The 24,971-nt window shown below is 41.1% G+C and overlaps 1 protein-coding gene across 1 annotated transcript; it reads left to right on the forward strand.

Moving 5' to 3' along the window:
* The first annotated feature begins 15,593 nt into the window (after nt 1-15,593).
* On the forward strand, nt 15,594-21,652 carry COMTD1 (catechol-O-methyltransferase domain containing 1). Its single transcript, XM_064430404.1, has 7 exons — nt 15,594-15,745; nt 16,979-17,103; nt 18,105-18,210; nt 18,720-18,838; nt 19,104-19,158; nt 20,574-20,707; nt 21,275-21,652. Exons 1-7 carry the CDS (start codon nt 15,664-15,666, stop codon nt 21,425-21,427), a joined length of 774 nt encoding a protein of 257 aa, XP_064286474.1. The 5' UTR covers nt 15,594-15,663; the 3' UTR covers nt 21,428-21,652.
* Nucleotides 21,653-24,971: the final 3,319 nt, after the last annotated feature.

Genomic DNA, 24,971 nt, shown 5'->3' on the forward strand with positions numbered 1-24,971 from the left:
CCCACACAGCCATTCATCCACTCTCCCACCAGCATGATCCAGAAGAGAATCAAAAGAGTAAAAGCTAAAAAACTTTAAATTGAGATGAGGACAGTTTAATAGGCAAAGCAAAAGCCACACATACAAGCAAAGCAAAGAAGGAATTCACTGCTTCTCATGGGCAGGTAGGTGTTCATCCATCTCCAGGAGGACAGGGCCCCATCACATGTAACAGTTACTTGGGAAGACAAACACCATCACTCCAAACATGTCCCCACTTCTCCCTGATCCCACAGGTGGGGAAGTGAGCCAGCAGCTGCATGGTACTTTGTTGCTGGCTGGGCTTAAAGCACAACACAAGGGCACATTTTTACAGGCCCCAATATGAAATACGCAGGCTATTACATTTACATACAGTCTTCAGGTTCCAGCTGCTTTAGGAACAAGAAAATAGCCCATGGAGAATGCCTCTGCTCTTTCCTCTTGTTCTTTTGCATGCCCTTGAGCTACTTTGCTTTTAGCCAAATGCCAAAGATATCAGGCTTTCATCCTCTGTGGCAGGACTCTACCCCACAGGGAAACACATCAAAGCTGTCAGTCCTACACACACATCACCATTTACTGAGAAATTACACTGTCCTATCACCCACCCACACCTCAACAGATAAGCAACCCTCACCACATGTGTCAGTCCTCAGTATGAAATGGAAAAGCCTGCAGTCAAAGCAACAGCTGCCACAGTCAATTTAGCCATTGGTAGAAAGAGAAGTGAGGGAGAGAGAAGCCCACTGAAATTCTGTAATGTCTGCTGTTATTTTTATTACAGAAGGCCTTGATCAACACCATTTCAGATATAATACCTATGCACATTAAAACCCTGGATCAGGGTAAAGTCCCAATACAGGAGGCATGCAAGCAAACTTACTTCTGTTTCTACAACTCAAATAATACAGTGACTACATGGCTAAGATCACAAAGGGAAAACTGGGATTTGTGTCTCCTGTGAGACTGATCAGCTAGGGAATAAGGGACCACTCGTGTACAAGAACTCCAGCAGCCCAAAAGAAGCCTTTAAGAATAAAATTCAATGGGCACATCTCAAAACTGTCAAAAAAACTTTCATGCTAATGCTCCTAAGTTGCTCCCAGGCCCTGAAATGTCTTCATTATTTATGTGGAATGGTGCAGTAGAGGTGAAGACTGAACACCAGACCCACAGCATGCATTCAGACCAGACAATCCAGCACCAATTTTCCCTCTCCTGAGTTCACTTTTACTAAGCCTTCAACAGAAGGCACTACACAAGATTTCAAGCCCCAGGCTGTAAGTAGTGTTTTGGTGGGATGTTTTTTTGTTTGGTCATTTTCTCCCTGTTGGAGCATAATTTCCACTCATGGATGATCCAAGGGGGAGACAAAGAACTAAGGGAAGCTATAAGCCTTTTGGCTACTCCATTAGCACCAAAGATGAGCTCCTATATTCCAATATGCTGCCGAAATTACAAAGATTCACGGCCCTCTCTGCCTTGCAGGATGCATTTCCCCTGCCCTCCAAGCATATCCATGTTTGTGCTGCTGTGACAAGTAATGGCCCTAACCAGAGGAAGACTCCATGATGCCAAATGCAGCCCACCTACAGTAAAGAAACAGCTCCTGCCCCTAAAAGCAGTCATAATTTTAAACCAGGTGAAATGAGGGGGATGAACCAAATACAGAGGACAAGGTAAAAGGATGGAAAAGCTATCATATGAACAGGACATTTAACTGACTGTCTCTACTCCCCCTCCTGTTTTTAGAGAGCTTAGCTGCCCACAACTAACACATCATAAAGACTAAAAAAATGAACTGGAGTTTGAGGCTTTTTTTATGCAGAAAAGGGCAGAAATATAACAAAGAGCTACCTTAATGCAGGGAAATTCAGCTGTTCCCATGCTCTTTTAAGCAAGTAATTACAAGTGATTGGGTGATTCTCTAGAGGTGTGTTAGGGGAGGCAGGGATTTAAATGCTGCTGCTGAATTTTACAACAGGGGAAGGTACTTATCTACCCTGACCTGGACCTGCTTTTTATGACTGGCTTATTCCATTCTCAGATGCCTAAAAAGGATAGGAAAGAATGAGAAAGTGTGGGAGTACTCTTCTTTTATCCCTGCCTGAAGCAAAGAGAATGTTTAATTTATAGCATGCCCACTACACACACCCCTCCACAGCTTGTATCACTCACAATCCACAGCAGAAGGACACGACATTTCTCCAGATTGCAATATGTCCATTCATTTTCAGATACCAGTACTGCTCCTTAGGATAACTACTGCACACCAGGAAATTACCAAAGGGGGGAAAAAAAGAAAAAAAAAAAATCACCATGTGCCAAGAGAAGAGGGGACACATGTGCCAAACTCCTTTCCAAGAAGATTATGCTAGAAAACTAACCAGTGATCTGAAAGGATAACTTCAGATGAATAGACTCATATGCAGTCCATGTATTTAGCCATGTATGCCAACTGCCAATATAGCACAGCTCTGCTATTCATCCCATCTGATTGTAAAAGGGTGGGAGTTGAAAGCTTTGCATTGCCAAAATGCCAGCCACTAGCCAAAAGGTACATTTGGTTGCTTGTCAGTGCAGCAGATGTGAAATGGGCAGCCTTTCCCTTCTCTGACCTCCTCAAGGACAGCAAAAGCAGCTCTAGAAATGGAGATCAGCAAAACTAACTGATTTTCTGAAAGTTCTGCTTTTTGGCACTATTCCTACATCATGCAGGTTTTTCCCACCCACAATTTATCAAGAAAAAAATAATCCCCTTAAAATTTATTTCTTGTGTAAGAAAATCTAGGGAGCTGAAGACATTCAGATTGAACAAAAAAAGGAGAGTTATCGATAACACCAAGGAGGGCTTGTGCTGACAGGATTAAGTGGAATGCTGACCAGCATGGGGGAATACTCAACACAGAGGACTGAGACACCACAGGAAAGAAAAGCCCATAGGAAATCTCTCCATTTTCTCTTACAAATGCTCTGCTTACTCACTGCCTTTTGAAGCACTAAAACATGTAATGGGGTATCCCACATCTGGACGCACTTTTTTAAAAATTCAATTATCATCTAATTACTGGGGAGAGAAGTAGCTTCACCTTGCTGTACAGCACGGATGAAAATTACTGTGACTGTAAATACAGACAGAGAAGGCAGGAGGAAAGGAGTTTCACTTGGTGACTCCAGTTAAATCAGTGCTGGGGAGAAATCAGGTGCAAACAGGCCAGCTAGAAATCTGTATGTAACAATTCCACCCTTAGAAAATATTCCTCTAAGTAAAGATATGACCAAAAAAAGCTATCTTGCTGCTTAACACAACATTAAATATTTGCCCAATCCTACCACACTATAAAGCAGTCAAAAGAGAGTGTTAACTGCACCAGCTAGACAGATTCCATGCAAAACAGAGACAGCAGAGATGTGAATAGAGGCTTCACAGAGTTACCATTCTGAAAGGGAAAGGAGGCTCGCTCCTTGGTATGCTCACCACATTCTAGAAACTCCACCAAAAAACTGACAAGCCAAAAATACTCAGTTTGAACTTTAAAAAGCCTAGGATTTTTACATCTGACTGTTAGGAAGAACTCCTGTATTACATATAATTCTAAGCAAGCTGATTGGGTAAATCCATGGACAATTTTAAAGCTTTTAAGCTTTTTAAAAGTTACTCATTTAATTAACCATTGTATTTTCAAATCGGAAACTCATTTAAAGCCACTGGGACACTGAAGTTATTAAAAGTAGGGTTTATTTACAGACCCATTCTTAGCAGCATATTTAGTTAATAAAATATAGGTAAATTGTATGTTCTATTAATAAGCTTATTAAAACAGTTAAACCAAGAACATTTCTTATTTAATACAGTAATCCATAACTTTCTCAGAGAACCTCTCCTTCCCTGTTCAAGGGAATTTACTGGGACCAAACTCCTATTTTTAAATTCAGGCTATAAGTAGTATATTCAAAGAGGTTAATTTGAATCAGAATCTAATCAGACTAATAAGAATTTTAACATGCACCACTTAGTCACAACTCCTTTAAAAAAGCAAAGTTCTTCTGCTATCCTGGTAGTGCCAGGAAATAATGGAATTTCATCTTAGCAAGTCTGCAATACAGTGATAAAGATCAGATGGAAACACCACTACAAGTAGAACACACTTCCATCTACAAAAACACTACCAACACTTCCAGCTGGAAATGCCAGGGAACAAAGGCAAAGACTAGGAACCAACTGTCTCTATGAAGAACTGGGTTTCTCAATTACTATACTGTTATTGTGTTCTCTCAATTACTCATAAATATCTGAGATTTCCCAAGCACTCCTGAAGTGAATTAACAATATTGTCACTATATTCCATTTCCCTTTCCAGCCCACAGAAGATGCAAGGTGATAATGCGCCACAGTTACACACACACATGCAAGGAGGAACTAGATGACACGTTCTACTGATTAAAGAGAAATACAAGCCTTTCTTCCTTAACAGTTGAAGATTCATAGCCTTCCATCTCTTCTGCCACTAGTTCCTCTACTGCCATATCTACACAGAAGTAGGACAACTCAAATTTTCCAGTTCCTGAGATTCAGTTTCTCATAACAATATTTTAGTAACTAATGTCTATCCTTTCTTCAAGCTTCCAAAATTCATAAATGCTTCATTCACTCCATGCAATATGAGATACTTAAAACTCTGACACCTACACTTAATCTAGTAATACAGAGCTAAACAGCAACAGGCATTTACAGAACACAATTCATCCTCAGAGATTTTTGGCTACCTACCTTACTATGTGTTGTGCATCCAGAAACACCTGTTTCTCTGTATCAATGATATACAAAAGTCTAGCCAGATGCAGGTGGCTAAAGATATTAAGCTGAAACCCTTTAAGTGAATAATATTTAAAAACCCCACGCTAATTTCCCAACTCAACTTACTTGTCACAGCTGCAGAGTTTTTCAGCTCATCTCAGAGCCAAAGTCAAGGGTATCCTTTTGCTGTCCTGCACACAAATTTTCCTGGATTTCCCATAAACAAGTCCAGTCCCCAGTCCTCATTTTCAGGCCCTCCTCTGACTTTGATCTGATGATCAAACACAGTTCACTGCTTCAGTATCTGTTTGCAGAGTGCAAGCTTGAAAACACCAATAGCCCTTTCTTTACCTGAGACAGGATCGTGTAAACAATTCATTCCTGATCACTCTGCATCAGGTCCAAGATTTTTTTCACCCACCAGCCACTGTGTTACACTAGTATAAACAAAAGGGAAACAAGCTCCACGGTCTAAATGGCTTTCACAACCTCAAAAGGAAAGGATGTGATCTGGAAACGAGGGAGGGCAAAGCAACCCCAAGCACCAACAGTTTTGTTGAACACAATCATAACCAACTAATGATGAAAGTTAGCGTTTTGTTTTTACACACATCTAGGAGGAACTGAACATTGCTAATGCTGTGCACTGACTTAACAGACAAATTCCTTTATAATGGCAGAAAGCAGTGAGAGGAAGGAGGATTTTTCACTTCTGTCTTCGTATAATTCCCATTTGTATCACTCAGGTTTTGGGTTGCACTGGGGATACTTCACAATACTACACTCAGAGACTACTGTCCCTTAGAAATGGATTCTGGAAGGATCATTTTGCTACCTCCTGCGCTCAGGGCTCTAAAAATGTGTTACACCAAGGAAAACAAAAGTGAGGGATAACTTGCTGTACTACTACAGTATCAAACGCTGGAAAAGAACAGCTTAGCCAGAGTCCGATGCACGTTAGTGAAAAAAAAAAATATGGCATCAGCCTGCAATACCAGCACGAAGCATTCTCTGCCAGAGACTCAGGTGGACCCAGTACATGTATAGACAAGTATTAATGCCTAACAAAAGCTCTTGGCATTGTCCATGTGAGGCCAAAGCTTTGAAGGCTCCAGGGAATCCCCAGGTACTCCTGAATTCTCACACTGCATCACACACTGATGCAGTGTGACTGTTCTGTGTGGTGACAAGAACAGTCCTTCAATGCCTGCACACCTTATTCTCCTTCAATTCAGTGAAGGAGAAACAACCATCTAGTGAAAAATTCCTGCCTCTGGTGGAGGATTCTCTGTCCATGGCTAGGGGTTGGAACTAGATGATCTTTGAAGTCCCTTCCAGCTCAAACTATTCTATGATGACTTGATATTCATGGTCTCAGAAGGTATAACTTCTTTCAAATCATCTAGATTGCTCCTGTTTTTTCACTGTCTTTACTTCATCAGTTTATTAAGAACACATCTGTTGCCACTTTTGTGCTTTAAGACAGGAAATAGGTCTGATCCAACATAACACAGCCAGGCTTTAAAGCACGGTAAACATTTGGGTCATGAAGTTTATTTCAGCCCCAGAAGAGCCTCTGCTTCCTCTAAGGACGTACCAACACAAATACCAGGGAAAAGGTAGAGACCTGGGGAAGAGCAGTCAGCCTCATTTACTAGAATTGGTATGGGACAACACCTGGTCCATTGTGCCATTTGCCCTTTTTAAGGCCACGTTGATTGCACAATAAACACCAAGTCCACATTTCATCCCTTATTTTATGTATACAAAAACTCTGTAGGTGCATAAACATCCAAAAGCTAAACAGTCCATGAGAGAGACTGCAACAAGGCTGGAGGAGTTACTAAACCCCATTTGGCCACAAAAATTGTCTCTGCCGTGGAATGAGACAAACAACTTTGATTTTCCAAAAGGCATTTCATCAGGAAGGGCTATGGCACACAGTAATTACCCATGTTCTCCAAAGTGTTGAGACAGATGACCAGCTGCATACCTATCCTCCTCCTGGCCTAGCTCCCAAGTACTCTGGCATTTCCCCCTGTTGTCTACATGAATGTGACTGAAGACAAAGGCAAACTGCATTCAGGTTTCTGGCAGTTGGGTAGCACTCCATGTTTTAAGGGCCACAGCTTAGGACCCAGTTACAACAGTAACTGTTTACAACATGCTACAAATACCCTGTTAGGAAACATAACAGCTCCAAACTGCTCTGTTCTGTGAAATATGTCATCAGAGCTCTGCCAGGGTACAGCCACGTTAAGTATTCTGCACATCCTTGAAATCCAAACGTACATGCCACCAAATTTGACTAACGTCTCACATACACTTCCTGGATAAGAACCTAAAGTTGGCTAGATTAATATCTAAATTTCTATTTAGTTGGGGGGAGGGGGGGCTTATTGTTTCTTTGGTTTTTTTCTAAATTTTAAATAAAAATAGTGTTTACTGTTCTGCATCATTTGCTTCTGTCCTTATAAATCAAGACACGTGAAAATCCAGAGGCAAATAAAAGCAGGTTCTTCTCTTCAGTGATATGATATGACCAGAACTTCCATATATGTTCTCTGTTACCTCTGAAGCCTCATTCAGAAAATCACTTCCCTCTTTTTAAGGAAAGAGCACTTACAATAACAAGGAGCTACTGCCCTTGTTACAGCTTTAATTTAGTCTAATTGCCCAATTATAGCTGCTCCCATTTTCACAGGAGACTATATTATTGGAAGTATTCCTCTATCTAGCAGAGTCTTTACTGACATCAAGCAGGTACAGTGTAATTTATTTCAGATAAAGATGAAGAAAGAAACAAAGTAAAGCTTTCAGGAAAGAGCACAGCACAACTGTGTTTCCCCTCTGTGGCAAAATCTAGTAACTTCAAGAACAAAATGGCACCAGACACCATCTTTAAAAAACATAGGAAGATACAGGGGGGAGAGAGAGAAAGAAAGATTTTTTAGAAAGTAGTAAAAGACTAGCAGTTTTACAGCTGTATTTGGAATAAGGGACGACCCACAAAAGGAATGCAAGGTGAAAAGGACTATAGGGAACATGAGGTGCAAAGGAAAGACTGTGAAGTAAATTTCTCCCAGATATTTCTTCAAAGAGCATGGCAAATTCAGGAATAGATTCCATAGCAATTGTGCAATGCAACCCAAAAGAGCTAGCTGCTGTCCAGGGATATTTATGATGCTTTATACAGGGAGACTATTATCCCTTGGAATAGACTACAGAAGAATCATTTTGCTACTTCACAGGTCCAAAGCTCTAAAAATCTGTGTTACACTTAGGAGAGTAAAAGTGAAGTATGCAGAAGTGATCAAAAGAGAACAGGCTGGGTTTATAGCCTGCAGGGGAAACAACTGATCATATATTCTTCCTATGACAAACAACTGAGAAAGTAATTGAGAGCCTAGCAGAAACCAATGTTGTTACCTCAGCATTATTGATTTTCGGCAGACATCTTAATCTAACACATGACAAAACTTTGGTCATTCCAGTAAGATATAGCTTTCAAGGAAAAATGATATTTATAAAGGTAGTTTATGGTTCAGTTAGAGATTCTTATGAAGTCAAGCTCAGGCTATAAAGGAATAGAAAGAAAAGGACTTCTTAAAAACAAAATGGATAGAAAGTTCGATTAAAAGGTAAAAATATGATTCAAGTATACTAAAGCAGAAGTATCTCCTAATGTTCAAATCACTAAAACAAGGTAGTAAAAATGTAACTTTAAAATATTGTACTAAGAAAGCCTCATTCTTATTAAAATGATGAGTGGCACTGAAGACTCACAGTTCACCTGTTAGGCATTCTTTAAAAAATTTCTTACAAAATTTACTAGAAATGTTCCCACTGCTTACAGCAAAAGAAACTGGAGTTATATATACACATATATATATTAAAAATGAAGCCATAACAGGATAAGAAGATAAAAGTCCATATAGTCCTTTGTTAACATTCAAACTCAAAGAAATACAACAAGAATAAAAAAATTATTCATAAATAGAGCAAAACCTCATAAAATTACAACAAACATCTTATAAATATATGTTGGGAGAAAAACATGAGTGTGGCTCACAGTAATTACAAAGACTGCATCTTCAATTTAAAAAAAAAAAAAAAGGCAGGAAAATGAAGGGAGCATTGTACAAACTAAAAAACTCCTTCCTACCTTGCCTCTATTTCCTCCCAGAAGCAGGCTGCCCTCTACAATCTCAGATGCTGTTCTCTGCACATCTCACTCTGCTGTTTCCTGGGGATGTCTGAGCCATTTCCCCCACCATGCCTTTTCAGCGTGCATGGGGTAATGCACCACTCACGGAGTTTCAGGTGATGACACTAATTGGGCTCTCTCTTCAGCAGATGTTTTCTACCTGCTAAAGTAAGTACTGCCTCCTTGCCAGCTGCATCATATTAGCAAACCACAGCTGATTAACACAGATGGCCCCTTCTCTGTTTTTTTCCAACTGACAAATAGTCTACTAAGAATTCTTGCTTTTAAGTTCCAAAGATAACAGCCAAGCACAGTTTTTACATGCTTGTGACAAATTCTTACTTGTGAAATGAAATCTGACCTAGAGCTCTCTAGAAATCAGGCCTAGTGAGATGACCATTCATCATTCTTTAATATGCTTGGGGTAGGCTATCTAATAACAACCTAGTCCTGCACCTCTCCTGCCATCATGCTGCTGCTGTTGCTTTTGTGCACTCTCGGACAAATGCCCTTAAGGGAAGGGGAAAAGCACTCGCTTCCAAAAGTACTCTTTATTTTTGGTATCCATTTCAGGGCTGGTATGAAACAAATCCAGCTTGCTGGGCTTTGACATAGATTTTTTCAGATGTCAAAAAAGAGAGGCAAAATATATAGGCATGGGAAAGCCTGGTTAATGAGGTGTCACAGCCATGGCTGATTTGCTCACTTCTCTAATTTTATTATGTGTATCAGAGTGATAGGGGGCAACATTTCTCACATTTTGTTTATGCACTGTACAATTTAAGACTTAAGTGGACCAGCTTCTTGAGACTTACAGCAGGCTTTGTAAGTGAAGCAGAATGCTCCACTCAAGTTGTATCTATTTCAATCACATGGGGACCATTTGTAGGAGTAAATTAATACTAAGCTTTATTGTGCAGTAATAAACACCCATTGTACCACTGTCCATGCACTTGTTCCAAGTGTGAGGCTGGACTATGACCTGGAAGGAGATCATTCAGAAAAATCTGACACCTGTTTTGAGGAATTCAACGTGCCTCTGATCAATGTATTTCGACTCTCTTTGTCAGGACAACTGCTTCTATCACTGGATCTGTCAAGCTGAGCCACTGAACAAGCCATTTCACTGGGTTTCCCCCAGTCAAGCTCAATTTGAGTTTTACAGTCCTTGATACTTGCGGGATATTGTCATTGAAGCCATTAATGTACTTTGCACTGGGAATTATGCTGCTTGGCAGGGGCTATCTCTCCTCATGATACCTGCTTGTCCAAAGCTCAACCTAGTCTTGTAATGAGATTGCAAAAAGTAGTCATATATATTCAAAATGTTGGCCTGTAAGCCAGTAAGGCCTGAAAATATTTACCAATATGTCAAAATGCTTCTAGCTGAAAACCGTTTCTAAACCATTCGCTGTTTGCAAGTTTAATGGCTTAAGGCTTATGGGCTCATGAATCACCTGCTTTCTTAGCAGCAGCATTTGAAATGTTGATATCTTAGCCTTGAAATAGATGTGAAGGTACCACAGCCTTTACAAGCTGTTATCGAAAGACATACTTTAAAAGCTCCCACAAAAGACTGAATGCAATAGAAGTAGCTGAGCGGGATGAAAGTAACTGAACCAACTTAGTTAAAGTCATTGTTCATGTCTGTGTTCCATTTCAGTGATTACCCTCCAGCTGGACAATGAATCATATTAAAGGAAGCTTTGGTACTTACAGTTCATCTGATAAAAAATCCAGATGACTTTAGAAGCAATGAGGGGTATTTGGGAAACTATTAGTCTTATTTCAAATTACTGAATACAACAAAAAAAAATTGGAGAGCAATTTTATTTATCACAAATTTTTTTTAAAAAAAAAAAGGCATCATTCTAAAAATTCCAAGATTTTCAGCTGAGAAGATGAATGAACATTTATGGGAGAAAAAATTGCTATAACAAATATGTCTGGAATTAGTATCTCTGAGGTCAAGTAGGTTATGCTGGTAAATGACATACCCTGCTTTACAGAACTACAAAATTAAATATTAAGCATAATACTAGAAAGATAACAGTGATGGAACAGACAAATATATAGCAAAACCAATTAGAAGAAATAAGAAATCTCAATTGTGAATAAAATAATAATCTCATATACAGTCCTCTAAAATATACCACCAAGTGATTTATCTATGTCTTGCAAGGGGATATACACTATGGACTGTAAAATTATAAAATATACACATTTTTCATGTACAATGCCCAAGACAGATGAATGAACACATAAATATAGTAAATAAGTTCTGTTTCCATTTTTTAAAAAAAAGATATTTCAAAAAATACAATTGAATGCTTATTGGTCTGCTTATTTGTGAATATCTTAAAAGGTGATGGCCTGATGTCTTTTCTGAGTATCTGGCCCAATCTATGCACGTATTCATCCACAGTGTCCGTGCAGACAACTTGCAAATATGCCTCTTCCCTCCCATCTTCTTAAACCAGGTTAAAATCCTAATCTGTATCAAACACTTCTCTGAGGATGGCTAAGATCAGGTCAGCCTCAGCTCTACAAACTTTCTGCTGCATCAATATAGATAAAAATTACTATTTTGCCTGTCACTCAACCTATAATTCTTCATTATCAACCCTCATTTCACTCCAAACCCTCACTCTCAGCTATGCGTAAACAAGCAGAAATATTTTGACATATTTTCAAGATTGTATTTTCATCTTCACAATTAAAAGGTTTGTCTAAGGTCTCATTACATTGCTTACTACAACTTCTTCCTCCAGCTTGCATCTCATTCAAGTCCCATTCACCCAGAATTTCAACCCAATCAGCATTTTCAGCAATTAACCTGACCATAGGAATGCGTGAATGCATTCTTCTTTGATTTCTCTTTGTATTTGGGCTTTTACTCATTCTGCACTCATACTTGACGTAAACTTTTGAACAGCTCCAAACTTCATTCTCCTTCCTCCTGATCACTCCTTTAAACTTTGCTCTGATTTCTCCTAAGAAATTTGAGTTAGCTACTGCCAAGCACACAGCTCAGTACAATCCAATTCCCTACACTTCCTGCCCATGACCATGGTTTTACATTCACATTGTAAGCTTTTGGGGACAAAGACAGCTGTCTTCTCTTTCAGCTGTACACAAGCATCAATCATTTTTTCCACTTTACTCACTAAACTAAATACATGTAGCATTTACACTTGCTTTTCACCTCTTGGACATGATTCAGGGGACTGTGTAACTGCTACCCTCATTGTAAACAGAGAACAGTGTGCAGATAACTAAGACTTTAAGTAAGCAACATTTAAATTATGCTTGAAGCCACACCACGGCAGCCTGAATGAAGCAGACACCACATGCAACTCAAGTGAATCCTTTCCAATGTCATAAGCCAATATAGCTTCAACAATTGTGTAGGGCAACGTGCAGGGCTTATTTCCAGTGAGTTGTGCTGCTCAAACATGCCTGCACATACTTCCTTTGGGATATCTGTGATACACAGTGACTTTCCACCACAGAGCGAGTATGATTTTAGAAAGAGTCATCTATTCCCAGACTGTTCATGCTGGACAGAGGCTGAAACACACACAGATTTTACTTCTTTTTAGTGCAGCAGAAAGACAATCAAGATGCTCATTACTCTTTAACAACACCTTGGAGCAGGCCACAGAACATCACCAGTGACCTGGAAGGCACAGCCTGCCAGAACAGGTTGAGTTCAGGTAGTTGACACGTGGAAGAATGAAGAGGGAAATAAAAACAACAACAGAAAAAAATGTAAATTATGAGGACACTGAAAGGAAAAACTTTCTATACCCATGGCAAGTCATTTAGCATTTTACAGTGGTGCCTCAGTTACCAGGTACAACTGGTCCGTGTAAAAATAGTTGCAAATGAAAGGCAGAAACCCAGAAGTGAGATGACAGCCTTATCAGTAGGCTAAATCCCTGCCAGTCCCATTTCTACAATAAGTCTACACAGATGACACCGAGGCAGATGGTGTGCAACATTCTCACACAGAAAAACACTCCTGAAAGAAGGTTCCAGGAGAACAGTCTATTTCATATATCAATTACCCAGCGTCTGTAAAACCTTGAATAGATTATCAATATGAATAAAGTGAGGATTTGTACACCCTGAGGTCAGCCCCTATCCTGTCTCTCCTACTCCATATGTTTTACAAATGCGATCATGTTCTGGTTCCAGCCTGAATATGCTGCCAAAACCCTCCTACCCTTTCTAGAATGCAGTCCAAGAGAGAAGGCACTTTCAGGCATAGCAAATATGCCTCCTGACTACAGCACTGGGAGCAGTTCTGAACTCCCATGAAATCTGTGCAACTGGACTAACCTTACAGATTTAGGGAGCAGTGGGGTTTGTATCCAAGCCCATATTATACTCAGTTTTTAATCTTTTGGTAACTTTCACCTTACTTAGCACAAGTAGTAGGCAGAAATCTACCAAAATGTTTAAATGCTCAGGTAGCCACAGCACATTGCAAGCATATGTCTAATAAATCTGTTAATCAAAGTTTTCTGTTCCATATATATCATACAGTTAAGTAAACTGAAAATGGAAATGGCTCAAAGAAAAACTGATGGCTCCATTCTATCCAGCTGGAAGGTTATAACCCTTCTGACTCCCTCATGAAAGTTTTTCATCATATCTTAGATATCTGAAAATCGATTTCCTTATCTAAAGAAAACAACCTGTTGTCCAGTACAGTAAAACACCTGACACTGCCAGCAAAGGAAAGCTATTACCGATTAACAGCTTGGGGGTGGAAGGAATTTCTGAAACACGTTCAAATATATTAGCAACTTAGTTCACCAATTCTGTTGGAGCATTCAGAAACTTGACGTTCCCAGTGATATCCAAATGGGTCATCTCTTCGAGTCGAGAGGTCAGCACAACATTGGAAGCTCGCACACCTAGTGTGTTTCATTGAACAGAGCAACCCACGGTTCCTCTCCCTTATGCTGCAGTTGTAGAGAAGAATCACTAGATGGAGCCGCACCGTCACAAATCTGATTTATGGCCGCTGCAAGAATTGTTGCCTCCTACAGTTGTTTGGCCTAAAACTGACATGTTGCAGCACATGCTGATAACTCATCTTCTGAAAGACGGGATGAAATGCTCTCATTTACAAACACAAAATGTACACAGAGAAAGTGACAAGATACTGAATGAAAAAAGCCACCAAGAAACCAACAACACTCACAGCTTTCAAAATGAAATAAATTTTAGAAGTGAACTGGAAGTTATTTTATCTGCCAAGACAGATCATATGTCTTACTTTGTTCTGCAAATCAGAAATCACAGCAGACTCCCTAGTGAGTGGCATGATTAGTTGCTGCAAAAGAAATACAAGAGCTCTGGGGGCAAGTCTTTGTAAATAAGCTCTAACACACTAAAAAGGCAGTGATAGGCAAATACATTTCCCATAAATACCCTGGTGATATACTTAATCCCACACTTAAGATGTACTTTAAAAAGCATCTTTTTCTTCTAGCTGCACTGATATTTGTTTTGTTAGCAGAGGGAAACAGTTGAAATGTTTTCATCCAAACCTACCAACACACAATTCATCTGGCTTTCTGAAGATAGACTATGTGCCAAAATGGAATTTTTACCAGCTTTATCCTACATCTGTGGAGGCCAAGTTGCAACCCAATCCATTCCTATGTATTCCTAGTCTGTGTGAAATGGCACTAATTTCATCTCCCACAGAATGTCAAAATGATAGATCTCCGTATTTTACTTGTGTTGTCCAAAACCCAGATATTACCAATACTTCACAAAATGAAAACCAAATTCCCAGCCCATCTCCAAAAGGCACAGAAGCACAAAAAAGTTTAGGCTGACATAAAGAAAAAAAGATTACACAATCACTTGTGGACTTATAAACCAACTACCTCAGCAACAGATCCAGCCAGGGAGGAGATCCCTCAACAGTGCTGTTAAGCAGTGACAAGGGCACTGCTCCACCTCACCTGGAAGATACTGCAGAAGGGGGGCTGAAACAGCAGTGGAGGAAAACAGGCCCCGTTCCCCCTCTCTTGGAGAATCCTCCTTTTCTCCTTTCACCTGAAAACTCACAGGTCACAAGACTGAAATTCCAAAAATCTTACATGCTTTTTGAGAAGTAATTGCTCACACCTCAGCTGGTGTTCTTCCTGGGTTCTAGGGGAAGGAGAGAGCTCTCTTCCCGGGCTAGCTGGAGTACCAAGCCTCTTACGAGCATATCTCTGTGAAAGCTCCTCCATGAGAGCCCATTACGAGCGCGTGACATTTGGGTGTGTTTTAAACGAAGACTGCACTGAAGCTGTACCAGAACCAGCCTCTGAGGAGATGGCGGCACAAATCCCAGGTGCTTTGTCAGTTTTCGCACCACAACCCAGTATGTCACCGAGAGGAAGGCGCACACCTCCCGCGGGTGACCCACCCTCCGGCGGCCCCAGCCGAGCCCAGCACCCGGCACGCCCGGCACGCCGGTACCCCGTGAGGCAGCCAGGGGAAGCGCGGCGGCCGGGCCCCACCCGCGGCAGCGCGGCCCCGCCCTCCCGGGGCAGGCGGAGCGCGCCGCACCGCCCCGCGCCGCGCGTGACCCGGCGGCGCCGCTCGCCGCGCTCCCGGCTCCGCAATGCCGCTTCTCAGCGTGCCCAAAGAGGTGGCCGTCGGGACGGCGATGCTGGGGGTCGCCTTTGCCACGGGTATGCTTGCAGGTAAGCGGCGCCACCCAAGCCCTGCCACATACACGGAGACGTGAAGGCTGCGCCTTCCTCGTGTGCAGCGCCCAGCGGGTCCCTCCCGGGGCGGACAGCAGTCCCGGGTGCAGCCTGGCGGCCGTCAGGGAGCAGACCCCTTGGGGCTGCTCTGCGGGCAGAGATTTATTTTGCTGAGCTGCTGCAGTAAATATAATGGTGTTCTTAAGAGTCCAAGCCGCTCCCTGTAATCCGGCAGTGTGCGGCTGGGCCAAGGTCCAGTGGGAGCGAGGACGCGCTCCCCGCCCGCTGTCCCGCCTGCACTGGTTTGGCCAGCCCGGAAGGGCCGGGTGTGGTCCTTGCGCACAGCATTGTTCTGGTAGCAGTTTCGCTTTCATTCCCCGGGGGCACCGGAAGAACGAGCCCATGATCCAGGAGGGGTAGGAGACTGATGTTGGGTTTGTAACACGGGCACTTACTTAATCTTTGACTTTAGGCAAGTTGTTGAAATAATCTACATCTTGCCGTGATCGTCTGTAAAATAGAATCATTAGCAGAAAATAAACCCCTCGAAATAAAAGTGTTCTGCCCTAGCAAACAACTACCAGGAGATGTGGAAATGAATTTGCTGTTATTTCTTCAAAATAATTAATCTGTTTGGTAAAAGAAACACTGGGCATGAAAGCTGCATTCAGTCCTGTATTTAAATAGACATGTACTAAAATTCAACTTTCAGCGCCTACTTTGTCTGCATACTGGTTTCACACTAAACAAGGCATTTTGCAATACCACATTTCCCCTGGCTGGAGGGCAGGACAGTGGCATTAGGAGAACACAGGGTTTGAGAAGAAACATCAGCTGATGGGGCTAAATCCTGGTGGCATCTATTCATCTGCAAAAGAAGGACCACAGACTGAGAAAATTGTGCACCTCCTTCATGTATCTCTCTTTAAACTTGCCCTTTGAGTTTTGATGGGGTTACTTTTCCTGTAAGTTTATGGCAGTTTGTAACCACCACATTGGCCACTGAACAATACAGTACTGAATCTTTTCAGCCTTTTGAGGCCTGGACTGGACATCTTAGGCTAAAAAGAAGGGGAAAAAATTATAGTCCACCTGGTTGTCCAGCTATGTTGCATTTTCCGTTTTCGTGGCTGTTTTACAGAGAACCTTTAGTAATACTTCAATGTTCACTTTATTTAAAATGACAATAACTGACAAGTATAAAAGTTCTTATTACTTATTGTTTGGTAGGTAAAAGATACCCTTCTTTCATTTTTGGGACCCCGAGTGGTATGATGGGGAAAAATAGTCCTCTCCGGCAATACATCCTGGATCACTCTTTGCGGGAACATCCAATTCTAAAGAAGCTGCGTCTGGTCAGTATCACCCACACCTCCTCCTGAACTGCTGGGATCCTGGTCACATTTCCTTCCATACACACTAGAGGGTTTTTTAAACTGGTAATACCCAGACTTCTATGTTCAGGGCTACCTACATGACAGTTTAATAGTATTGGCATATATTTTAGACATGTCTTTCTGTCCTCGGCTCCAAGGCCATGTGTTAGGGCTACACTTGATTTGGACTTGAAAAAATTACTTCTGTTCACTTTGGTTGGCATATAAGGAACCTGTAGCTCAGAGAGGTGATGTCTTCCATCAGGCTCCAGTGTCAGAGATGAGACCAGACATCCTGACTCAGATTTGAGTCATTTCAGGTGAGACAAACTGTTCTTGTATAAAAGAAGTTAAATGCTAACTGCTGGAACAGGTTGGTTGGAATGATCCTTAGAAAGGAGAAGAAAGGAAATAGGAAGATATACTTTCCCTTCAGCTGTCATGGCACAGCTCTGCTTCTCCCATTGCCCATTCCTCAGTTCCAAGAGTCCTTCCACCCTGGGATGGGCACAGATTCTCCAGGTTTGCACTGCGTGGCCTGCACTACATGGTCTGACCTTTGGCAGACATGAACCTAGCAGTTCATTAAAGCATTCTACACATCTTAAAGGAAGTGTGTCTGGTTTTGCAATTTCACAGAAATAAAGGACTTTTACAGTGAAAGTTTGTCTATGATTCTTTGTTTAGTTACAAATATTGCTGGATTTGCCACAGCCATGGTAATTTTGGAGCATATTACTGCTTTGAATATCCTCTGCTTATGACACACTTAACATCCTCCTTACTTATAGTTAAATTCAAGCCAATTTCTGGCTCATAGATGGCTCCATCTAACTTCATCCACAGAGTGATCTAAAATGAGAAGACAGAGTTGTCTGTTTATCCTGGAGTTTCCCTGGGTTTTTTTCTTTAGGATATTGGTTTGGTAGATTTGATTTTTGTTTGATGTGACATGGTTTTGTTTTTTTCCCCTTTCCTAGCTCACTGCTGATCATCCCCAGGGCAGAATGATGGTGTCGTGTGAGCAGGCTCAGCTTATGGCAAATTTGCTCAAACTCATTAAAGCCAAGAAAGTTATTGAAATAGGTAAGAGTGTCACTTCATAATAAAAGAAAACTCTTGACTATCATTCTCCAAATACAGCCATGTTTAACAAAATAACCAAATACAGGAAGGTGCTGCAACAGACAGGTGCAGTCAACAGACAGGTGGGGCAAACTACAGCACGAAAAGGAGTGTCTGATTTGCATTTGGTTGCCACTTCATCTAACTGTTCATTAAGTAGTTCTGGCATCAGCATGGATGGCTCATCCATTCTGAGGCAATCTGAAAAACTGACCAGACTCTGCCTTGTCTGTCCATGAGCCTTTTGGGAGAAGCTAACATTGAAATCTGCTAAAAAAAAAAAACAAAAACCAAAACAACTTCTTCTCAACCTACCATTATATTAAAATGGAAGGAAGAATGAAAAAATCTTTACTGTCTGTTAACAAATTGCCCTCCTTGATTCCTTTGGGGATTTTATTCCTGAAGAGAGCCCTGTAACCCTTTTTCCACAATACACTACGTGTTAATGTCTCTTATGATTTTCCTAGGTGTGTTCACAGGTTATAATGCCTTGAGTATGGCACTTGTCCTGCCAGATAATGGCCAAGTTATTGCCTGTGATGTAAATGAGGACTATGCCAAAATTGGAAGGCCACTGTGGAAGGAGGTAAGCAGCATCTCCTGTACGCAGTGGGGACAGCTGCCTTTACATGTGAAGCCATTTTGTTATTTTAGACTTCCAAATTCGCATAGAAATATTCTTACCATTAAAGGAGGCTGATAGAGTTCTGTTTGGGGAGAAAAATAAGTGGTGTTTGGAACCTAGAAATAATAGGAAAACTGTCTGAACCCCAGACACTCCCTGGATACAGCATACTAACAGGTTATTTCTTGACCATTTTTATCAACACTTTTGTTCTTTTTCATCTTAGGCAGGAGTAGAGCATAAAATTGACCTGCGGATTAAGCCAGCAATTCAAACACTTGGTAAGTATCCTGAAATAACAGATTGTTTCCCCTTCCCCAGAAATAGAAGAGGGATACAATTGTGATGAAATTTAAGACCAAATATGGTTGTGAATGTGATCCCTTTTGCTAAGAGGGAGGCAGCTTCTCTTATATTAAAAAGTAAAAATCTAGCAGTTCACAGTTTTGCTACCTACTAGTAGAGAGGAAGAAAATGCTTGTCCTGTGTTGTGGGCTGTACTGGTCACTCACCTGCCCTGTCCATCAATTTGTTTAATTTATCAAATACTATTGTCAGCTGCTTCTGGAAAGCTGATTAAAACAGATTAATCAAACAAAGCCAAATTTCTCTTAGCATTGTCCATTCTAAGCAAGTATTCCTTTGTTAAGAGAGGAAGAGTACCCTGAAAGAACTGAGGTGAAAAAAAAATTCATAAGCCAGTATATAACTTAGGCTGAATTGTGTTCAGAGAAGTTCAAATTTAGGATGTGCCAAAAGCATGCAAGACCATTAGTGAGGCAATGACTTCTCTCATTCAAGGAAAGAGAAAATATGGGGCAGAGGAAATACTAATAAATGTTCTGAAAATGCAAGATGTTTTCTAGGATTGTTGGATGCAGAAGGTTTCCAGCAAAGGTATTTGGTGGATCCCCAGATCCACTGATAACCTTGTATTGCTTTCAAATCCATCCTTTCTAAAGAGGCAAATATAAGCAGTTTGCTGGTATGCACACTCCTTGAAGTCTGTCAAAGCAATGCTTTGTCCAGACATTGCTTCAGACAAAAAGGTCTTCTGCTGACAGAGGCTAAGGGCAGGTTAGAGGGGTGGCAGAGTACCTTAGGAGACAGAAATCACCTCCTCTGAAACTGGCAATTTGGAATTCTCAGTCAAGAAATCTGTCTAGGAGAACTTAAAACTGAATTCTACTTGCCTTGGCTCAAGGCAAGTAGACTACTTACAGCAGTTTTTGCTGTAAATATCTCTTGACAGGGTTTGTCCATGACCTGTATCATGGCACTTGATCTCCAAGGAGAGATTAGCATTTAGAACCTGTTCATAAAGGGAGAAAAATTGTAATCCACTCCAGAAAACAGTTCTCAGCTGAAAAAAAGCTGAAGGTGTAGAGTATGTCCAATTTCAAAGTGCTTGACTTGTTTTTGCTGTACCTTTCAGCAGTCCCAGCTGTATCCTTCAGGTTTGGAGCTACTCCACAAACTCCTAAGCACGCAGACCTCAGTAACTGTGTGTTTTATGGCATACATAATGTCTAGATTGGTTTCTGTGGGATAAGCTTTTCTAGTAATTACCTGTGGAGGAACAGGCTGCCTGGGCAAGGCAGCAGAAAACATTTAATGAGAGCTTTGACACAAATGGATTACTTCCTCCTACACAGCACTAACCAGGGTGTAACAACTCACTGTGTTGCTCATCTAGATGAACTGTTGGCCAGTGGAGAAGCGGAAACCTTTGACTTTGCTTTCATTGATGCCGATAAAGAAAGCTACAACGAGTACTATGAAAAATGTTTGCGCCTCATAAAGAAAGGGGGAATAATAGCTATTGATAATGTAAGTACTGCAGTTCTGATGGTAATGCACAGGCAGTTACACATAGCACAATCAGAAAGAAAATTCAACATAAACTCTTTAATTAAGCTATATAAAACACTAATAGAAAACATAGAAATTTTTTTGTTATTCATTACGGAGAATGCTCTGTATTATTCTTGTTTGTCTTGTAGTGCTTCTATAGTATGTACAGCTCTTACACAAGATCAAAAGTAGCACTTGTAATCAGTAACTATTAATAAGTTATCAATTAACTACTTTTACAAGAAACAAAGTATATTAAACTTCAGGCACTTTGGGGTTATGGTGGCAGCCAAATAGGGGCTCTTAAAAAAACCTAAATTTAAATTATTTTTTTTTGTCTTCATATGTATAGTAGAAGTACAATTAGCAAGTTCTGTGGACTCTCAATCCCACTTACTTTTCAGAGTTCCATGTCAGAGACCGTTATACGTCTGAAATACAACAAATAATATCAATCTCTAAGAAATATGCAGGAACTTTTCCAAAGTTGTCCAAGGACAATATTAGAACAAAGGAGGTGCATCATATTTCTTTTTTTAATAGGTCTTTTGGAATGGAAAGGTGCTAAAACCAAGGAAGGATGACTTGGCAGCGCAGAGCATCCACCGCCTCAATGAGAAGCTTCTCCGAGATGCACGTGTCAATATCAGCATGCTCCCAGTGGGAGATGGAGTCACATTAGCATTCAAGTTGTAACTCAAGGAAGCCCAGCAGATGGGAAATATCAATCAAATCATCAGGAAAAATGGATGTGGAACAGTATCAAAAATTGAATTTAACCTCTATCTCCACTGGATAGCATAGCCCTGGGAAAGACTTCAGAAGCAGCTGGATCCTAAGGGCAGCTAAGTAGAGAAGAGAGATTTATTCTGAGATCTACTATGGTTTCTTACTTTAATTATAATAAAGGAAATAAACTTATGTGAAATTGTCCTTTTAAGACAGTGGTTGAAAAAATCCCCCTCTATAGGTTGTCCAAGTGCCTCAATACAACAAAGTAATTTTCTCTCCTAGAAGAGCCTCTTGAGCAGTGGAATAATCACTACCACCAAAAGGAAAAGAAGTGCAGTTTACTAATGTTTATAGCCATAATAGAAAAATGGATTTTTAATTAAATGACATCAAGGAGATTGCTAGCCTTCTCAGACTAAAAATATTTTAAGTCATTCCTTGTCTTTGAAGGGTACTACAGAACAAGCCTCAAAAAGACATCATCTGAAAAAAAAGTTGCTTTTAAAAGCTTGCCAAAGGACAAACAGTATTCACAATACAATATCTCCTCAAATTTCTTCTCTGCATAAAAGAAATGACACCTTATTAAATTCTTAGTGGCTATAACAGCTCTCAGATGGAGTGGTTAAAGGAGTTCCACATTTGCATACAGAGCTTCTGACCATGTCCTACTTTACAGTTTTATTTTGTCAGTAGATACCAAAAGAATCCTAAGGGTTAAAACACAAAATGGAACACTTTAACAGCAGGGGTATCTTCTGAAATTTTCCTGCTTTCAGAGGCTAGAGGCTGATAAACATGAGCAAGCTAGAAGCTGTTAAGAATACATACCCTGTCCTAAAAGTACCATGGTGACCTTTTCCAAACATGGAGAAGTCATTGGAAGATCAGTCACAGATTCTGCAACTGTTTTACTACTATTTTCCAGGTTGCAAGAACCCTCCAAGTGAAGCTGAGCCAAAAATGGACAAGCATCATTAGTATTTTTGCAAGAAACTAGAGTTTAACAACATTCAAAACCAGATACAAGCACTCATAGTTGAATGATTAAAAAATAACTATTCTTTCTGTGGTGGGAACTAGCAAAGTCCCCGTTACCTGTGCTAGAGGAAGACCTATCAAGTGCCTGAGGCTAAAGCCATGTGCAGCAGCCAGCTATCATTTTGCTTCTGCTTTGGGCTCTGTTCCATTTTAAATATGCAGATCATAATGTGAGTATTTCATCAAACCTGTCTCCATCCTGATCACCTAATTACCATTAGAAAGAATAGCAATGTGTCCCTAAACTATAGATTGATGAGCCATCTGTAAGCGGAAACAAAGAGCAGAAGGAAGCTTAATTGAATCAAATATTTAGAATACATTATCTTGTAGTTACTCAGAAACTGGCCTTCTCTTCAGGCTTCTGTCCTGCACATCTGGAATTCATCACTGCTAACTGCATTTGATCCTTCAACCTTACTATGAAATGACTGCTGATAATATATAATCACGGTTTAATTCAAGTGGTGAATCAGCTGAGGAATTTGTGGGGCAATGAGAAATTAGACGTCCATTAGCTGATGAGAATGGGCCACCCAATAATGCAATGCCAAGTCTTTGTCTCTCTCTGATGGAGATACCATGTATAGAAGCTCGTGGGTCTGCTGGGTGTGCTCACCCCTCTCAGGAATACACCTGCCTGAGCTACTGCTCACACTGTAGAGGCTCAGGATTTTCTGCCCCCAGAGAAGAGCTGACCCATGGGCACAGCTGTTGCCCAAACCCTCCCAGCCCAGCTGTTCCTGCCACACCAACATCCCTTCTGCTTGCAAGAGAGGATCCCAGAGGGGCCAGCACAGGTGACAAATGTACAGCTGGAACTTGCTCAGAAGCAAATGAGGCTGAAGGATGGGTCATTAAACAGAAAGGAATGACAGCAACAATGAAAAAAATAATTCCCCCTAGTGTGGTAACTCCCAGAAGCCACTATGAGAATTAAAGCGTGTAGTCCTAGCTGCTGGTTAGGTATCTGAGTCCCTGCTCCAAAGACACATTCAGAATGGTATGGTATGGTATTTGCATGGGTGACAGGGAAGGGAACTGAAGACTTCTTAGGAGTAGGCTTTGCATCTCTACTAGCTAATTAAATGAGCAGGACTGAGACTGAATGCTCAGAAATCTAGAGAGAAGGCTGCAAGGGTAGACACAGGGCTCAAGGCTCGGTTCTGCATTGTCAATGCTACAGCTGGGACATTGCAGGGAGTATCCTAAATCTCTCATGTTACTAAAGAAAGCAGTGGCTTAAAGAAAAACTGGGCTACTGCATGTAACAACTTTCAGGCATTTATTGAACTTCTGATACCACTGTCAGTCCTTCTTTTAACAAACTTAAGTGTTTTTAGTCTATTTGAATTCAGTCACATTGCACACAGCACTTTCTGTGAATTGCTGCTCATGGAACACAATTAGCAAACTTGTGACAAAGCCCTTAGTATACAGAAAAAGGAACATGAATATAAACTTCATCCCAACTCCTTTCTTTGAGGCATGGGCAGTTTCCAGAAGCCTTTGCAGCTCAAATCTGAGGGATATGCCGTATCTCAAGCACTGCAGTCTTGATACTGGAGTGGCAACAGCAGCAAGTGCCATAACTGGCTTGTTTTTGATGATGTAGTAGCACAGAGTTGGCTGCATCCCTGCTTATGTTCTGTTTATCACCTGAAGAAATCAATCCTAAATGGTCACAATGGGATTAAAAAAGCTAAGAGATCAGTACTGTTTTAAGGGATTTTGCTCCTTGTGTGCTGGGTTGGGCTGGAAGAGAGTTCATTTTTTTCATAGCAGCTAGTACAGGGTTGTGTTTTGGGTTTGTGCTGGAAACAGTGTTGATGTTCCACCCACTCCACTGCACCAAGGAACAGGCTGGGGATACATGAAAAATTGGGACAAGGGAGAGCCAGGCCAGCTGACCCAAACTGACCAAAGGGATACCACATGGCATCATGCTCAGCATATAAAATGGGAGGGAAGAAGGAGGAAAGGGAGACATTCAGAGCAATGATGTTTGTCTTCCCAAGTTCTGTGTGATGGAGCCCTGCTTTCCTGGGGATGGCTTTCCTGCCCCTGCAGGTGGGAAGTGGTAAATGAATTCCTTAGTTTAATAAACAAAGCAGGAGCTGTAAAAATGTCTTTATCTCAGCTTACAAGTTTTCTCACTTTTATGTTTCCAATTCTCTCGCCGTTGCACCAGAGGTAGTGAGGGAGCAGCTGTGTGGGGCTTAGTTGCTAGCTGGGGTTAACCACAACACCCTACTAGCTGAGATTAATACAGCTTGGTTTTATCCATCCCATCTACTGAAAGTGAACAGGTCTCCTCCATTGTGTCACCAGCTGTACACTACCTTGAGGAAGGTGACCATGCTGAGTGGTTCCATCCCTTCTTCCAAAGAACAGCCAGACCAACACAGTAGAATAACCCAAAGCACCCCAGACACAAACGATCTGGGCCCATTTCTGGGTGGTTTGC

The sequence above is a fragment of the Passer domesticus genome, chromosome 8 (genome assembly GCF_036417665.1).
Source record: "Passer domesticus isolate bPasDom1 chromosome 8, bPasDom1.hap1, whole genome shotgun sequence".
Lineage (NCBI taxonomy): Eukaryota > Metazoa > Chordata > Aves > Passeriformes > Passeridae > Passer > Passer domesticus.

Excerpts from the sequence above, each read along its gene's own strand:
- COMTD1 (XM_064430404.1), top strand. The coding sequence starts at position 15,664 with ATGCCGCTTCTCAGCGTGCCCAAAGAGGTGGCCGTCGGGACGGCGATG. Across the intron at positions 18,211-18,719 it reads CAAGAAAGTTATTGAAATAG|GTGTGTTCACAGGTTATAAT; the intron begins GTAAGAGTGTCA and ends TGATTTTCCTAG. Across the intron at positions 20,708-21,274 it reads GAATAATAGCTATTGATAAT|GTCTTTTGGAATGGAAAGGT; the intron begins GTAAGTACTGCA and ends TTTTTTTAATAG.